Source organism: Fringilla coelebs (genome assembly GCF_963513975.1).
Source record: "Fringilla coelebs genome assembly, chromosome: 37".
NCBI classification, from domain to species: Eukaryota; Metazoa; Chordata; class Aves; order Passeriformes; family Fringillidae; genus Fringilla; species Fringilla coelebs.
In genome coordinates, this window is record NC_140063.1 from 404,456 (window position 1) to 420,783 (window position 16,328).

General features: G+C 58.9%; 2 protein-coding genes across 2 annotated transcripts; one reads left to right on the forward strand and one right to left on the reverse strand.

Moving 5' to 3' along the window:
- Positions 1-823: 823 nt before the first annotated feature.
- Positions 824-10,058, reverse strand: LOC311164802 (BPTI/Kunitz domain-containing protein-like). The gene is made up of 6 exons (XM_084224410.1): positions 9,960-10,058; positions 8,680-8,856; positions 7,533-7,571; positions 6,116-6,283; positions 4,658-4,699; positions 824-2,905 (listed from the first exon to the last, which is right to left on the reverse strand). The coding sequence occupies exons 1-6, from the start codon at positions 10,054-10,056 to the stop codon at positions 2,754-2,756; spliced, it is 675 nt and encodes a 224-aa protein (XP_084080536.1). The 5' UTR covers positions 10,057-10,058; the 3' UTR covers positions 824-2,753.
- Positions 10,059-10,226: 168 nt separating this feature from the next.
- On the forward strand, positions 10,227-15,734 carry PPP1R14A (protein phosphatase 1 regulatory inhibitor subunit 14A; the record flags this gene model as incomplete). The annotated part of the gene is made up of 5 exons (XM_084224397.1): positions 10,227-10,300; positions 10,904-11,225; positions 14,630-14,710; positions 14,812-14,844; positions 15,513-15,734. 5 exons carry the CDS (start codon positions 10,227-10,229, stop codon positions 15,603-15,605), a joined length of 603 nt encoding a protein of 200 aa, XP_084080523.1. The 3' UTR covers positions 15,606-15,734.
- Between the last annotated feature and the right edge of the window lie 594 nt (positions 15,735-16,328).

The following is a 16,328-nucleotide window of genomic DNA, read 5'->3' on the forward strand; positions in this document are numbered from 1 at the left end:
CTTGGGGACCCCAAAATCTCTCCCAGACCCCCGGGGACCCCCCAAAATCCCCCCGAGCCCCCCCAATAAACGCTGCTGGTCCCGGGGGGTTGAATTTGGGGAGGGGGCCGACATCAATTTGACCCCTCCCCCAAAATTCCCATTTTTCCCCCACAAAATTCCAATTTTTTTCCCTAAATCCCCCCAGTTTTCCTCCTCCTAAACTCAATTTTCCCCCCAAAAAAATTCCATTTTCCCCCCAAAATCCCTTTTCCCCCCAAATCCCATTCACCCCCTAAAATTCCCATTTTTTCCCTCACAAAATCCCATTTTTTCCCCAAAATTCCCATTTCCCCCCCCAAAATTGTCATTTTCCCCCAAAAAATCCCCATTTTCCCCCCTAAATTCCCATTTTTCCCACAAAAAATTCCATTTTTTCCCCAAAACTCCCATTTTCCCCCCAAAATTCCAATTTTTCCCCCAAAATTCCCATTTTTCCCCCCAAAATTCCCATTTTCCCCAAAAAAAATTCCCATTTTCCCCCCCAAATTCCAAATTTTCCCCCAAAATTCCCATTTTTTCCCCCAAAATTCCCATTTTCCCAAAAAAAATTCCCATTTTCCCCCCAAAATCCCCATTTTTCCCAAAAAATTTCATTTTCCCCCCCCAAATTCCCATTTTTTCCCCCAAAATCCCCATTTTTCCCAAAAAATTTCATTTTCCCCCCCAAATTCCCATTTTTTCCCCAAAATTCCCATTTTTTTTCCCCCAGAGCAGGGGAGGGGACCCAGAAGTTTGGATTTTTTTGGGGGGGGGCTCTCAGAAATTTGGGGTTTCCGATTTTCCCTTTATTCCAACAAATCCCTGGAACGTAAAAAAACAAAAAAAAACCTCCCCAAATGATTCCCCGAGCCCAAAATCCCCTCGATTCGACCCAAAAATCACAAATTCCCCCCTCCCCCTAAAATCACACAAACGTGGGGGTGAGGACCCCGAAAAAAACCCAAAAAAAACCAAAAAAACCCCAAAAAACAAAAAAAAAAAAACCCAAAAAACCCCCAAAAAACCCCAAAAATCCGGGTGGGAAAAGGGGGAGGACGCCCCAAATTTTTAGGATTTTTTTGGGATTTTCTGTGGGATTTTTGGGATTTTTTTAGGGTTTTTTTCCTCTCTCCAAAATTCCATTTATTCCCTACAAAAATCACTGAAAATCAGAGCCCGGATCCTCGTCAGGAGCAGCTCAGGGAGGGGAATTTTGGAGTGATTTGGGATTTTTTGGGGATTTTGATGATTTTTTTTAAATTTTTCAGGGATTTTGGGGGGATTTTTGGTGGACTTTTTTAGGGGTTTTTTAGGATTTTTTTTGTGGATTTTTTTAGGATTTTTTTAGGATTTTTTGTGGATTTTTTTTAGATTTTTTTAGGATTTTTTTGGGTTTTTTTCTGGGGTTTTTTCCCCACCCACCACCCCCTAAAATTCCATTTATTCCCTACAAAAATCACTGAAAATCAGAGCATGGATCCTTGGAATTTTGGGGAATTTTTGGGGTATTTTGGTGGTTTTTAGGGGGGATTTTTTGGGGTTATTTTTAATTAATTTTTTTAGATTTTTTTTTTAATTTTTGGGGTTTTTTTGAGCCCTCAATCCCCACCCACCACCCCTCAAAATTCCATTTATTCCCTACAAAAATCACTAAAAATCAGAGCATGGATCCTTGGAATTTTGGGGAATTTTGGGGGTATTTTGGTGGTTTTTAGGGGAGATTTTTTGGGGTTATTTTTAATTACTTTTTAGATTTTTTTTTTTTAATTTTTGGGGTTTTTTTCGAGCCCTCAATCCCCACCCACCCTGCCCCAAAATTCCATTTATTCCCTACAAAAATCACTTTTGGGGTGATTTGGGATTTTTCTGGGGGGGATTTTTTTGGGATTATTTTTAATTAATTTTTTTTAGATTTTTTTTTTATTTTTGGGGATTTTTTGGGAGCATTTTTGAGCCCTCAATCCCCACCCACCACCCCCCAAAATTCCATTTATTCCCTACAAAAATCACTGAAAATCAGAGCATGGATCCTTGGAATTTTGGGGAATTTTGGGGAATTTTTGGGGTTTTGGATGTTTGGGGTTATTTAATTATTTTTTTAGATTTTTTTTTTAATTTTTGGGGTTTTTTTTGAGCCCTCAATCCCCACCCACCCTGCCCCAAAATTCCATTTATTCCCTACAAAAATCACTAAAAATCAGAGCCCGGATCATTGTCAGGAGCAGCTCAAGGAGGGGAATTTTGGGGAATTTTGGGGTTTTTTAGGGGAGATTTTTTGGGATTATTTTTTAATTATTTTTTTAGATTTTTTTTTTAATTTTTAGGGATTTTTTTGGAGCATTTTTGAGCCCTCAATCCCCACCCACCACCCCCCAAAATTCCATTTATTCCCTACAAAAATCACTAAAAATCAGAGCCCGGATCATCGTCAGGAGCAGCTCAAGGAGGGGAATTTTGGGGGTATTTTGGTGGTTTTTAGGGGAGATTTTTGGGATTATTTTTAATTAATTTTTTTAGATTTTTTTTTAATTTTTGGGGGTTTTTTGAGCCCTCAATCCCCACCCACCCCTGCCCCAAAATTCCATTTATTCCCTACAAAAAAAATCACCCAAAATCAGCGGCGGCAGCGGGCGGCTGCGGGAGGCACGGGGGGTTTTTTGTGCATTTTTTGCGCCTTTTTTGCGCGTTTTTTGCGGGTTTTTTTGGGGCGATTCCGGCGCTTTTCGGGGCTCTCAGGCCGGGTACGGCTCCTTCATCAAACACTCCCGGTCCTCGCCGCCGGCGGCGCCCGGAGCCCGCGGCTTCCCCCGGCAGCGGCCCCGGGCCAGGCTCAGCCCCGCGGCCAGCGCGGCCCCGAGCGCCAGGAGGGAGCCCAGGAGCAGCCCTGGGGGAGAAACGGGGTCAGGGGACACCCCAAAAATGGGGACAGGATTGGGGACACCCCGAAATGGGGACAGGGACACCCCAAAATGGGGACAGGGCCAGCCCGGCTCAGCCCCGCGGCCAGAGCGGCCCCGAGCGCCAGGAGGGACCCCAGGAGCAGCCCTGGGGGAGAAACGGGGTCAGGGACACCCCAAAAATGGGGACAGGATTGGGGACATCCCGAAATGGGGACAGGGACACCCCAAAATGGGACAGGGCCAGCCCGGCTCAGCCCCGCGGCCAGCGCCACCCCCAGGGCCAGGAGGGAGCCCAGGAGCAGCCCTGGGGGAGAAACGGGGTCAGGGACACCCCAAAAATGGGGAGGGAATTGGGGACACCCCAAAAATGGGGACAGGGACACCCCAAAAATGGGTCAGGGACACCCCAAAATGGGACAGGGCCACCCCGGCTCAGCCCCGCGGCCAGAGCGGCCCCGAGCGCCAGGAGGGAGCCCAGGAGCAGCCCTGGGGACAGGAAATTGGGGAGGGGGTCAGGGACACCCCAAAAATGGGGACAGGGCCAGCCCGGCTCAGCCCCGCGGGCAGCGCCGCCCCCAGGGCAAGGAGGGAGCCCAGGAGCAGCCCTGGGGGAGAAACGGGGTCAGGGACACCCCGAAAATGGGGACAGGATTGGGGACACCCCGAAAATGGGACAGGGACACCCCGAAAATGGGGACAGGGCCAGCCCGGCTCAGCCCCCGCGGGCAGCGCAAGGAGGGAGCCCAGGAGGAGCCCTGGGGGAGAAACGGGGTCAGGGACACCCCAAAAATGGGGACAGGGACACCCCAAAAATGGGGACAGGGACACCCCAAAAAATGGGGACAGGGCCAGCCCGGCTCAGCCCCGCGGCCAGAGCGGCCCCGAGCGCCAGGAGGAGCCCAGGAGCAGCCCTGGGGGAGAAACGGGGTCAGGGACACCCCAAAAATGGGGTCAGGGACACCCAAAAATGGGACAGGATTGGGGACACCCCGAAATGGGGTCAGGGACACCCCGAAATGGGGACAGGATTGGGGACACCCCGGGATGGGACAGGGACACCCTGAAATGGGGACAGGATTGGGGACACCCCGAAAATGGGGACAGGGACACCCCGAAAATGGGGACAGAATTGGGGACATCCCGAAAATGGGGACAGGGACACCCCAAAAATGGGGACAGGGACACCCCGGGATGAGACAGTGACACCCCGAAATGGGACAGGGACACCCCAAAAATGGGGACAGGGACACCCCAGGATGGGACAGGGACACCCCAGGATGGGACAGGGACACCCCAAAAATGGGGACAGGGACACCCCAAAATGGGACAGGGACACCCCAAAATGGGACAGGGACACCCCAGGATGGGACAGGGACACCCCAAAAATGGGGACAGGGACACCCCAAAAATGGGGACAGGGACACCCCGAAATGGGGACAGGGACGTGGGGAGGGACACTGGAAGGGATCTGGGGACATTTGGGGACACTTGGGGAGGATTTGGGGACATTTTGGGGGGATCTGGGGACACTGGGGGGGATTTGGGGACATTTGGGGAGGATTTGGGGACGTTTGGGGACACTGGGGGGGATCTGGAGACATTCAGGAGGGATTTGGGTAGGATTTGGGGGGATTTGGGGACATTTTGGGGGGATTTGGGGACACTGGGGGGGATTTGGGGACATTCAGGAGGGATTTGGGGACATTTGGGGACATCTGGGGACACCCCGAGCTCACCTTTGGAGGAGAAGAATCTCTGGAATTCGTCGCCGAAATCACCTGGGGGAGAAACGGGGAGAGCTCGGACTGGGGAAATCTGGGGGATTTGGGGGATTTGGGGGATTTGGGGAATTCTGTGGGATTGGGGGCTGATTTGGGGCGATTTTGGCTGATTTTGGCTGATTTTGGATGATTCTGGCTGATTTTGGGTGATTTGGGGCTGATTTTGGGCCCATTTTTGGCCGATTTTGGCCGGTTTTGGGCCAATTTTGGATGGTTTTGGGCCAATTCTGGCCGATTTTGGCTGATTTGGGGCCGATTTGTGGCAGTTTTTGGGCTGATTTTGGCTGGGTTTGGCCGATTTTGGCCAATTCTGTCCCGTTTTGGGCCGATTTTGGCTGTTTTCGGGCTGATTCTGGCCCATTTTGGGCCGATTCTGTCCCATTTGAGACTGATTCTGTCCCATCCTGTCCCATTCCGTCCCGATTTTGGCCGATCCTGTCCCATTCTGTCCTGATTCTGTCCCATTCCGTCCCGATTTTGGCCGATCCTGTCCCGATCCTGTCCCATTCTGTCCCATCCTGTCCCGTTCTGTCCCGATTCTGTCCCCTTTTGTCCCGATCCCATCCCGATCCTGTCCCGTCCTGTCCCATCCTGCCCCGTTCCGTCCCGATTTTGGCCGATCCTGTCCCATTCTGTCCCGATTCTGTCCTCATTTTGTCCCATTCCGTCCCATCCTGTCCCATTCTGTCCCATTCCGTCCCATCCTGTCCCATTCTGTCCCGATTTTGGCCCATCCTGCCCCGTTTTGTCCCGATTTTGGCCGATCCTGCCCCGATCCTGTCCCATCCTGTCCCGTTCCATCCCGATTCTGTCCCGTTCTGTCCCATCCTGTCCCGTTCCATCCCGATTCTGTCCCATTCTCTCCCATTTTGTCCTGATTCCGTCCCATCCTGTCCCACTCTGTCCCGATCCTGTCCCGTTCTGTCCCGATCCTGCCCCGATCCTGCCCCGATCCCGCCCCGCTCCGTCCCGACCCCGTTCCGTCCCGATCCTGCCCCGATCCTGCCCCGATCCTGTCCCATCCTGCCCCGTTCTGTCCCGATCCTGCCCCGTTCCGTCCCGATCCTGTCCCATCCTGTCCCGATCCTGCCCCGTTCCGTCCCGATCCCGTCCCGATCCTGTCCCGATCCTGTCCCATCCTGTCCCGATCCCGTCCCGATCCTGTCCCGATCCTGTCCCGATCCTGTCCCGATCCTGTCCGATCCTGCCCCAATCCTGCCCCGATCCTGTCCCGATCCTGTCCCGTTCTGTCCCGATCCCGTCCCGATCCTGTCCCGTTCTGTCCCGATCCTGCCCCGTTCTGTCCCGATCCTGCCCCGATCCGTCCCGATCCTGTCCGATCCTGCCCCGTTCTGTCCCACTCTGCCCCGATCCCGCCCCGTTCGGTCCCGCCCCGTGCCGTGGGGCGCTCACCGCGGGGCCGGCAGCGGCGCAGGCACTCGCGCTCGTCCCGGTGGTTGTTGGCGTTGCCGCGGCAGCCGCCGTACAGGAACTCCCGGCACGACCTCTCCGCCGGGACGTAGAACCAGCGCGGGAAGGCGGCGCGGCACGGCCCCGTCACCGGCGGCGCCGAGCACAGCTCTGCAAACACCAAATTCACAACTCAGAGCACAAAAATACAAAATTCACACCTCAAAACCCAAAAATTCCCCATGAAAATCAAAAATCCACAACTCAGAACCCAAAAATTCCCATTAAACCACAAAATTCACACCTCAAAATGCAAAAATCCACAACTCAAAACCCAAAAAATTCCCATCAAAACACAAAATTCCCCAGCAAAACACAAAATCCACAACTCAGAACCCAAAAATTCCCATCAAAACCAAAATTCACAACTCAGAACACAAAAATTCCCATCAAAATCCAAAATTCCCCAGCAAAACACAAAATCCACAACTCAGAACACAAAAATTCCCCATGAAAACCAAAAATTCACAACTCAGAACCCAAAAATTCCATTAAAACATAAAATTCCCACCTCAAAACTCAAAAATTCCCCATGAAAACCAAAAATTCACAACTCAGAACACAAAAATTCCCATCAAAACCAAAAATTCACAACTCAGAACCCAAAAATTCCCAACCCAAACCCCAAAATCCACAACTCAGAACACAAAAATTCCCATTAAAATCCAAAATTCACAACTCAGAACCCAAAAAATTCCCATGAAAACCCAAAATCCACAACTCAGAACCCAAAAATTCACCATCAAAATCCAAAATTCCCCAGCAAAACGCAAAATCCACAACTCAGAACCCAAAATTCCCATTAAAACATAAAATTCCCCATCAAAACCAAAAATTCACAACTCAGAACCCAAAATTCCCCATCAAAACCAAAAATTCACAACTCAGAACCCAAAATTCCCCATCAAAACCAAAAATTCACAACTCAAAACTCAAAAATTCCCATTAAAACATAAAATTCCCACCTCAAAATGCAAAAATTCCCCATCAAAATGCAAAATTCCCACCTCAACACTCAAAAATTCCCATCAAAACCAAAATTCCCACCTCAAAACCCAAAATTTTCACGCAGAAATCCAAAATTCCTCCTTGGAAATGCAGAATTTCCAGGGAAATCCATCCCTGATCCAGTCAAAACCCAAAATTCCCCCTTTGGGAATGCAAAATTTCCCCTTCAAAATCCAAAATTTCCACTTCAAAATTCAAAATTTCTGCCTCAATTGGCAGCAAATTCCTTCAAAATTCAGAAATTCCCCCGTTAAAAAATTGGAATTTGGGGTGAATCCGGCCCAAATCCTCTGGGAATTTGGAGTCTTTCCAAAAATCCGAATTTCTGCCGAATCCCCGAGGCCGGAGTTACCTGAGAGGGAGGAGTTGGAGGTGACGGGGCTGGAGGGAGCTGCGGAAAAATGGGGAAAAAATGAGAAAAAATGGGAAAAATGGGAGAAAAAATGGGAAAAATGGGGGGGGAAATGGGAAAAAATGGGGAAAAAATGAGGTAAAAAATGAGAAAAATGGGGGGAAATGGGGAAAAAATGGGGGGAAATGGGGGGGAAAGGGGGAAAATGGGGAAAAATGAGAGAAAATGGGGAAAATGGGGAAAAATGGGAAAGAATGGGGGGGAAAAGGGGGAAAATGGGGAAAAAAATGAAAAAAAAAGGGGGAAATGGGGAAAAAATTGGGGAAATGGGGAAAAATGGGGGGAAATGGGGAAAATGGGGGGAAAATGGGGGGAAATGGGGAAAAAATGAGAGAAAATGGGAAAGAATGGGGGAAAATGGGGGAAAAATGAGAAAAATGGGGAAAATGGGGGAAAATGGGAAAAAATGGGGGGAAATGGGGGGAAATGGGGCAAAAATGGGGAAAAATGGGGGGAAAATGAGAAAAATGGGGGAAAATGGGGAAAAAATGGGGCAAAATGAGAAAAAATGGGGAAAATGGGGGAAAATGGGGGAAAAATGGGAGAAAAATGGGGGAAAATGAGGAAACCCGGCAGCGAACCGGGCGGGTTTGGGCATCGAAATCTTCCAAAATCCCGGCCCCGCCCCCTCCCGGTCCCTTTCCGGTGTTCCCCGGTCCCCCCCCGGTATTTCCCGGTGTTCCCCGGTCCCTCCCGGCACTCCCGCTCGTTCCCGAAGTTGTTCCCGTTATTCCCCGGTCCCTCCCGGTTCTCCCCGGTCCCTCCCGGTATTTCCCGGTGTTTCCCGGTGCTCACCGGTGCCCGGTGTGTCCCCGCAGCTCTCCCGGCACTCCTGCTCGCTCCCAAAGCTGTCCCCGTTATTCCCCCGGTATTTCCCGGTTCCTCCCGGTATTTCCCGGTCCCTCCCGGTTCTCCCCGGTGTTTCCCGGTGCTCACCGGTGCCCGGTGTGTCCCCGCAGCTCTCCCGGCACTCCCGTTCGCTCCCGAAGCTGTCCCCGTTATTCCCCCGGTATTTCCCGGCCCCTCCCGGTATTTCCCGGTCCCTCCCGGTTCTCCCCGGTCCCTCCCGGTGTTTCCCGGTGCTCACCGGTGCCCGGTGTGTCCCCGCAGCTCTCCCGGCACTCCCGTTCGCTCCCGAAGTTGTTCCCGTTGCCGCCGCAGCCGCCGAACACGAAACTCTCGCAGCTCCCGGAGGAGGCGTTGAAAAACCAGCGCGGGATGGAGGCGCGGCAGCGGCCGGTGAGCGCCGGTAACCGGCACCGGGCTGAGGAACGGACCCGTTACCGACCCGGAAAACCCCGAATTCACCCCAAAATCCACCCGGAGCGCCGGTAACCGGCACCGGGCTGCGGAACCGACCCGTTACCGACCCCGAAATCCGCGAATTCACCCCAAAATCCACCCGGAGCGCCGGTAACCGGCACCGGGCTGGGGCACGGACCCGTTACCGACCCCGGAAACCGCGGAATTCACCCCAAAATCCACCCGGAGCGCCGGTAACCGGCACCGGGCTGAGGAACGGACCCGTTACCGACCCCGGAAAAACCCCGAATTCACCCCAAAATCCACCCGGAGCGCCGGTAACCGGCACCGGGCTGCGGAACCGACCCGTTACCGACCCCGGAAAAACCCCGAATTCACCCCAAAATCCACCCGGAGCGCCGGTAACCGGCACCGGGCTGGGGCACGGACCCGTTACCGACCCCGGAAACCGCGGAATTCACCCCAAAATCCACCCGGAGCGCCGGTAACCGGCACCGGGCTGGGGCACGGACCCGTTACCGACCCGGAAATCCCGGAATTCACCCCAAAATCCACCCGGAGCGCCGGTAACCGGCACCGGGCTGGGGAACCGACCCGTTACCGACCCCAAAAACCCCGAATTCACCCCAAAATCCACCCGGAGCGCCGGTAACCGGCACCGGGCTGCGGAACCCACCCGTTACCGACCCGGAAATCCCCGAATTCACCCCAAAATCCACCCGGAGCGCCGGTAACCGGCACCGGGCTGGGGAACCGACCCGTTACCGACCCCGAAATCTTTCCTGGGACCCCCCAAAATTCGGGATCTCCCCAAAATTCGGGATCCCGCCCAAATCTTTTCTGGGATCCCCCCCAAAAATCCTCGCCGGGGTCCCCCAAAACTTCTCCAGGACCCCCCCAGACTCCATCAGGACCCCCCAAAAGTCCCCAGGACCCCCCAAATCCCCCCCGGGACCCCCAAAATCCCCTCCAAGACCCCCCAAACCCCCCCCAGGACCCCCCGAATCCCCCCCAAATCCCCCCCAGGACCCCCCAATCCCCCCCGAATCCCCCCCGGGACCCCCCCGGGACCCCCCAGCCCTCCCCCCCCGCTCCCCCCGGTACCGGCGAGGGCGGCGGGGCCGCTCGGGGGGTCCCGCGCGGAGCCCCCCGGGCCCCCCAGGAGCAGCAGCAGCAGCGGGAGGAGCCGCCCCGCCGCCATCGCAGGTGAGCGCCGCTGACGTCACCCAGGTGCGCCGGCGGGGGCCACGCCCACCCCGCGCGCGCGCTCCGGCCACGCCCACCCGAAACGGAAGAAAACGGGGAGGGGAAAACGGCGGGTTAGGCCACGCCCATCGCGGCAAAGCCACGCCCCCAAGGCGCTTCCCCTCTATGGGAACGGCTCGGCGGCGGTGGAGCGAAGCCACGCCCCTTCATTTGCATGCGGCGCGGGAAATCGCGCGGCTGTTGGGGGGGGGTTGGGGGGGGCTTTGGGGTCCGGGGGGTTTTTGTGGGGGGTTTTGGGGTCTGGGGGGGTCCTGGGGGGGTTCTGGGGGGTTTTGGGGGGTTTTTGTGGGGGGTTTTGGGGTCCTGGGGGGGATTTGGGAGGGTTTTGGGGTCTGGGGGTTTCGGAGGAGGGGTTCGGGGGTGTTTTGTAGGGAGTTTTGTAGTCTGGGGGATTTTGGGGAATTTTGGAGGGGATTTGGGGGAGTTTTGGGGAAGTTTTGCGGTCTGGGGGTCCTGGGAGGGGTTTTGGAGGGTTTTGGGGTCTGGGGATTTTGGAGAGGTTTTTTAGGGTGGTTCTGGGGGGTTTTGGGGTCCGGCGGTTTTTTTGGGGGGTTTTGGGATCTGGAGGCTCTACAGGGGAGTTCCAAGGCTAAGCCACGCCCACACCACGCCCAGTACCACGCCCTTTTAGGCCCCGCCCCTCACCGGGGTCAACGGGGGGCTAAATTAATTCCATGATTAAGCCACGCCCACACCACGCCCTTTTAGCTTCCTTAGGCGACGATGGGCGGGGCTTTAGGGGCGGTCTCCGCTTAAGCCCCTCCCCTGCCACGCCCTTTTAGGCCCCGCCCATCGCCCCCTACCCCCGGCGGCCGCCCCGGCGCCGCGTCCCGAGCGATGGCGGCGAACCGGGTGGGGCGGCGGCAGGGCCGGGGGGCGGCCCCGGGGCTCTCGCCGGGCCGGGGGGATCCGGGGGGGCTCTCGCCGGGCCGGGAGGGGTCCCCGGGGGGGCTCTCGCCGGGCCGGGGGTCCCCGGGCCGCAGCCCCGGAGTGCAGCGGAGAGCGGCGCGGGTCACGGTCAAGTACAACCGGCAGGAGCTGCAGCGGCGGCTGGACACCGAGCAGTGGATCGACGGCAGGCTCGGGGAGCTCTACCGGGGACAGGTACCGGGAACGGGAACGGGAACCGGGCATGGAGCGGGAACGGGGCGGGGGAACCGGGAACGGGGCAGGGGAACCGGGAACGGAGATGCACCGGGACCGGGAACCGGGCATGGAGCGGGAACGGGGCGGGGGAACCGGGAACGGGGCAGCGGAACCGGGAACGGGGCAGAGAAACCGGGAACGGAGATGGACCGGCACCGGGAACCGGGCATGGAGCGGGAACGGGGCGGGGGAACCGGGAACGGGGCAGCGGAACCGGGAACGGGGCAGAGAAACCGGGAACGGAGATGGACCGGGACCGGGAACGGGGCGGGGGAACCGGGAACGGGGCAGGGGGAACCGGGAACGGGACAGGGGAAACCGGGGAGAGACCGGGAATCGGGGATGGACCGGGACCGGGAACCGGGCATGGAGCGGGAACGGGGCAGGGAAACCGGGAACTGGGGATGGACCGGGAACCGGGCATGGAGCGGGAACGGGGTAGGGGAACCGGGAATCGGAGATGGACCGGGACCGGGAACCGGGGATGGAGCGGGAACGGGGTAGGGGAACCGGGAATCGGAGATGGACCGGGACCGGGAACCGGGGATGGAGCGGGAACGGGGCAGGGGAACCGAGAACGGGGCAGGGGGAACCGGGAACCGGGGATGGACCGGGAACGGGCATACACCGGGACCGGGGAAGGGGAACCGGGAACGGGGCAGGGGAAACCGGGGAGAGACCGAGAAGCGGGGATGGACCGGGAACGACTCAAGAGAACCGGGACCGGGGCAGGGGAAACCGGGATGGGTAACGGGATGGGCACCGGCACCGAGCAGTGGATGGACGGCAGGCTCGGGGAGCTCTACCGGGAACGGGGACCGGGAATGGACCGGGAACCGGGGATGGGGCAGGGGAACCGGGAACGGGATCGGGAACGGGGCAGGGGAACCGGGAACGGGACAGGGAACGGGACCGGGAACGGGAGTGGAGCTGGGGGAGCTCTAACGGGGATTGGGACCGGAACCGGGGACGGGAATGGGGATGGAGGCTCGGGGAACGGGACCGGGAACGGGATGGAGGCGGGGGGAAAGGTACCGGGGAGCGGGAGGGAGAACCGGGAGCAGGACCGGGATGGAGGCACGGGGAGGGTACCGGGCTGCGGCACCGGGAAACGGGGTGGGGATGGGTGCGGGGACCGGGAGCGGGAGCGGGAACCGGGAAATGGACCGGGACTGGAAACCAGGACCGGGAGCAGGACCGGGATTTGGGAACGGGACCGGGAATAAGGAGCGGGAGAGGGAGGGACGGGGAACGGGGCTGGGGAGCGGGAAAGGGACCGGGAGATGGACCAGGAACGGGAGCGGAACCGGGACACGGACCAGGAACGGGACCGGGACCGGGACAGGGACCAGGAACGGGACCGGAACGGGGATGGGGGCCGGGACGGGGATGGGGACCGGGACAGGGACCGGGACCGGGATGGGGACCGGGACAGGGACCGGGACCGGGATGGGGACCGGGACAGGGACTGGGAATAGCACCGGGAACGGGACCGGGACTGGGAATGGGATCGGAACGGGGATGGGGACCGGGAACGGGACCCGAACGGGGATGGGGACCGGGACAGGGACCGGGACCGGGATGGGGACTGGGAATGGCACCGGGAACGGGACCGGGACTGGGAATGGGATCGGGATCGGGACCGGGACCGGGAATGGGACCGGGAAAGGCACAAGGACCGGGATCAGGACCGGGACCGGGAATGGGACCGGGACCGAGGAATGGGATCAGGACTGGGAAGGGAACTGGGACCGGGAACCGGGACCGGGACCGGGATGGGGACATGGAATGGACCAGGAATGGGATCGGGACCGAAAACGGAACCGGGAATGGGACCGGGAAGGGAACTGGGACCGGGACCGGGACCGGCAATGGGGACCGGGAACAGAACCGGGACCGGGACCGGGAATGGAACAAGGACCGGGACCGGGACCGGGAGGAGTCCCGAGGATCCCAGGCGGGATCTGCCCTTCCCCCACCCGTGGGAACGGACAGATGGAGGGAGGGGGAGGGGCCGGAGCCCCGTTAGCCCGGGGGGACCGACGGGAGGGGGGAGGGGAGGGGACATCGGGGAGGGGTCGGTGACCCCGGGGGGGGGAGTCCGGGGGGGGGTCGGTGACACTTGGGGGAGCTCGGTGACCCCGGGGGGGGGTCCCGGTGACATTTTGGGGGTGTCGGTGACTCTGAGATGGGGTCGGTGACACTCGGGGGGGTCTCGGTGACATTTTGGGGGGGTCTCGGTGACATTTGGGAGGGCTCAGTGACCCCGGGGATGGCTCGGTGACATTCGGGGGGTCTCGGTGACATTTTGGGGGGGTCTCGGTGACATTTTGGGGGTCCCGGTGACATTTTGGGGGGTCCGGTGACATTCGGGGATGGCTCGGTGACCCCGGGGGGGTCCCGGTGACACTCGAGGGGGTCTCGGTGACATTTTGGGGGGTCCCGGTGACATTTTGGGGTCCAATGACCCCGGGGGATGCTCGGTGACCCCGGGGGGGGCTCGGTGACATTTTGGGGGGTCCCGGTGACATTTTGGGGTCCAATGACCCCGGGGATGGCTCGGTGACCCCGGGGGTGTCCCGGTGACACTGAGGGGGGGTCCCGGTGACATTTTGGGGTCCGGTGACCCCGGGGGATGCTCGGTGACCCCGGGGGGTCTCGGTGACATTTTGGGGGGGTCTCGGTGACATTTTGGGGGGGTCCCGGTGACATTTTGGGGTCCGGTGACCCCGGGGGATGCTCGGTGACCCCGGGGGGTCTCGGTGACATTTTGGGGTGGTCCCGGTGACATTTTGGGGGTGTCCCGGTGACATTTTGGGGTCCAATGACCCCGGGGGATGCTCGGTGACCCCGGGGGGGGCTCGGTGACATTTTGGGGGTCCCGGTGACATTTTGGGGTGGTCCCGGTGACATTTTGGGGGTGTCCCGGTGACATTTTGGGGGGGTCCCGGTGACATTTTGGGGGGGTCCCGGTGACATTTTGGGGGTCTCGGTGACATTTTGGGGTGGTCCCGGTGACATTTTGGGGGTGTCCCGGTGACATTTTGGGGGTGTCCCGGTGACACTGAGGGGGGGTCCCGGTGACATTTTGGGGTGGTCCCGGTGACATTTTGGGGGTGTCCCGGTGACATTTTGGGGTGGTCCCGGTGACATTTTGGGGGGGTCCCGGTGACATTTTGGGGGTCTCGGTGACACTCGGGGATGGCTCGATGACCCCGGAGGTGTCCCGGTGACATTTTGGGGGGGGTCCCGGTGACATTTTGGGGTCCAATGGCCCCGGGGGATGCTCGGTGACCCCGGGGGGGTCTCGATGACATTTTGGGGGGTCCCGGTGACATTTGGGGGTCCCCGCCCCCCCCCAGGAGCGGGACATGCCCGACGAGGTGAACATCGATTCGCTGCTGGAGCTGGAGACGGACGAGGAGAGAGCGCAGAGACTGCAGGTGGGGGAGGGGAGGGGGGGGGAGGGGGGGATGGGGGGGTCACAGCCCCTCCCCCACCCCCTCCTCATTAACCCCACCCTGATTAACCCCTTCCCCTCCAGGCCATTCTGAGCTCCTGCACGGCCGATACCCAGGTGGGGGAGGGGAAATTGGGGAGGGGGAGGTGGGGGAGGGGGAGGTGGGGGGAGGGGTAAAATGGGGGAGGGGCAAAGTGGGGGGAGGGGGAAAGGGGGGAGAGGGAGATGGGGGAGGGGCAAATTGGGGAGGGGGAGGTGGGGGAGGGTAAATGGGGGGAGGGGGAGATTGGGGGAGGGGGAGATTGGGGGAGGGGGAGATGGGGGAGGGGCAAATTGGGGGAGGGGCAAGTGGGGGGGAGGGGAAATTGGGGAGGGGGAGGTGGGGCAGGGGCAAATTGGGAGGGAGGGGAAAATTGGGGGGGGAGGGGGAGATGGGGGGAGGGGCAAATTTTGGGGAGAGGGGGAAATTTGGGAGGGAAATGGGGGAGGTAAAATTAGGAGGGGGGGGAGGGGCAAACGGGGGGAGGGGAGGGGAGGGCAGCGGGGGGTCCCCGCCCCTCCCCCACCCCCGGGGGGGGTCCCCGCCCCTCCCCCACCCCGCTCCCGTTCCCGCTTTTCCTTTAAAAGGCGAAAAAATTCGGCCTCGAGCGCGAGCGGCGCTTCCGGGGGGGGCCCCTCCCCCACCCCCCGTTATCGCGCGGGGGGGGGCGGGGCGGTGAGGCCGGGGGGGTTCATTAGCGTTAATTGGCGTTAATTAGCGTTAATTGGCGCTAATTGGCCCGCAGGAGTTCATCGCGCAGCTGCTGGCGCTGCTCAAGGGGCTCCCGAAGCAGCGGCTGCTGCAGAGACCCCCCCCCAAAAACGAGGAGCCCCCGTGACCCCCCCCAAAAACGAGGAGCCCCCGTGACCCCCCCCAAAATAAACGGGGGGACCCCGAAAATGGGGGAGGGGACCCCAAAAAATGGGGGGGACCCCAAAACTGTGGGGGACCCCAAAAAATGGGGGCGGATCCCCCAAAAATAAAAGGAATAAAATTTGGGATGAGAGAGGGGAGAGTGGGGGAGGGGAGACCCCCTAAAAAATGGGGGAGGGGACCCCAAAAATGGGGGAGGGGACACAAAAAATGGGGGAGGGGACCCCCAAAATGGGGGAGGGGACCCCAAAAAATGGGGGGGACACCGAAAATGGGGAGGGGACCCCAAAAATAAAAGGAATAAAATTTGGGATGAGAGAGGGGAGTGGGGGAGGGGAGAGCCCCAAAAAATGGGGGGGAGGGGCCCAAAAGGGGGAGGGGAGAGGCCAGAAAAGGGGGGGGGACCCCAAAAATGGGGGAGGGGAGCCCAAAATGGGGGAGGGGACCCCAAAAATGGGGGGAGGGGGGCACAAAATTGGGGGAGGGACCCCCAAAAATGAGGAGGGATCCCCAAAATGGGGAGGGGGCACAAAAAATGGTGGAGGGGACCCCGAGAAGGGGGAGGGGACCCCAAAAAATGGGGGAGGGGACCCCAAAAAATGGGGAGGGGACCCAAAAATGGGGGAGGGGACCCCAAAAATGGGGGGGTCCCCCCCTGTCACCCCCCCCCCCCCCAAAATGGAGATTT

Coding starts and splice junctions, on each gene's coding strand:
- LOC311164802 (XM_084224410.1), bottom strand. CDS start 10,056: ATGGCGGCGGGGCGGCTCCTCCCGCTGCTGCTGCTGCTCCTGGGGGGC. Junction 8,857..9,959: donor CGGCCCCGCCGCCCTCGCCG/GTACCGGGGGGA, acceptor TCCGTTCCTCAG/CCCGGTGCCGGTTACCGGCG. Junction 7,572..8,679: donor CGGGGACACACCGGGCACCG/GTGAGCACCGGG, acceptor ATTTTTCCGCAG/CTCCCTCCAGCCCCGTCACC.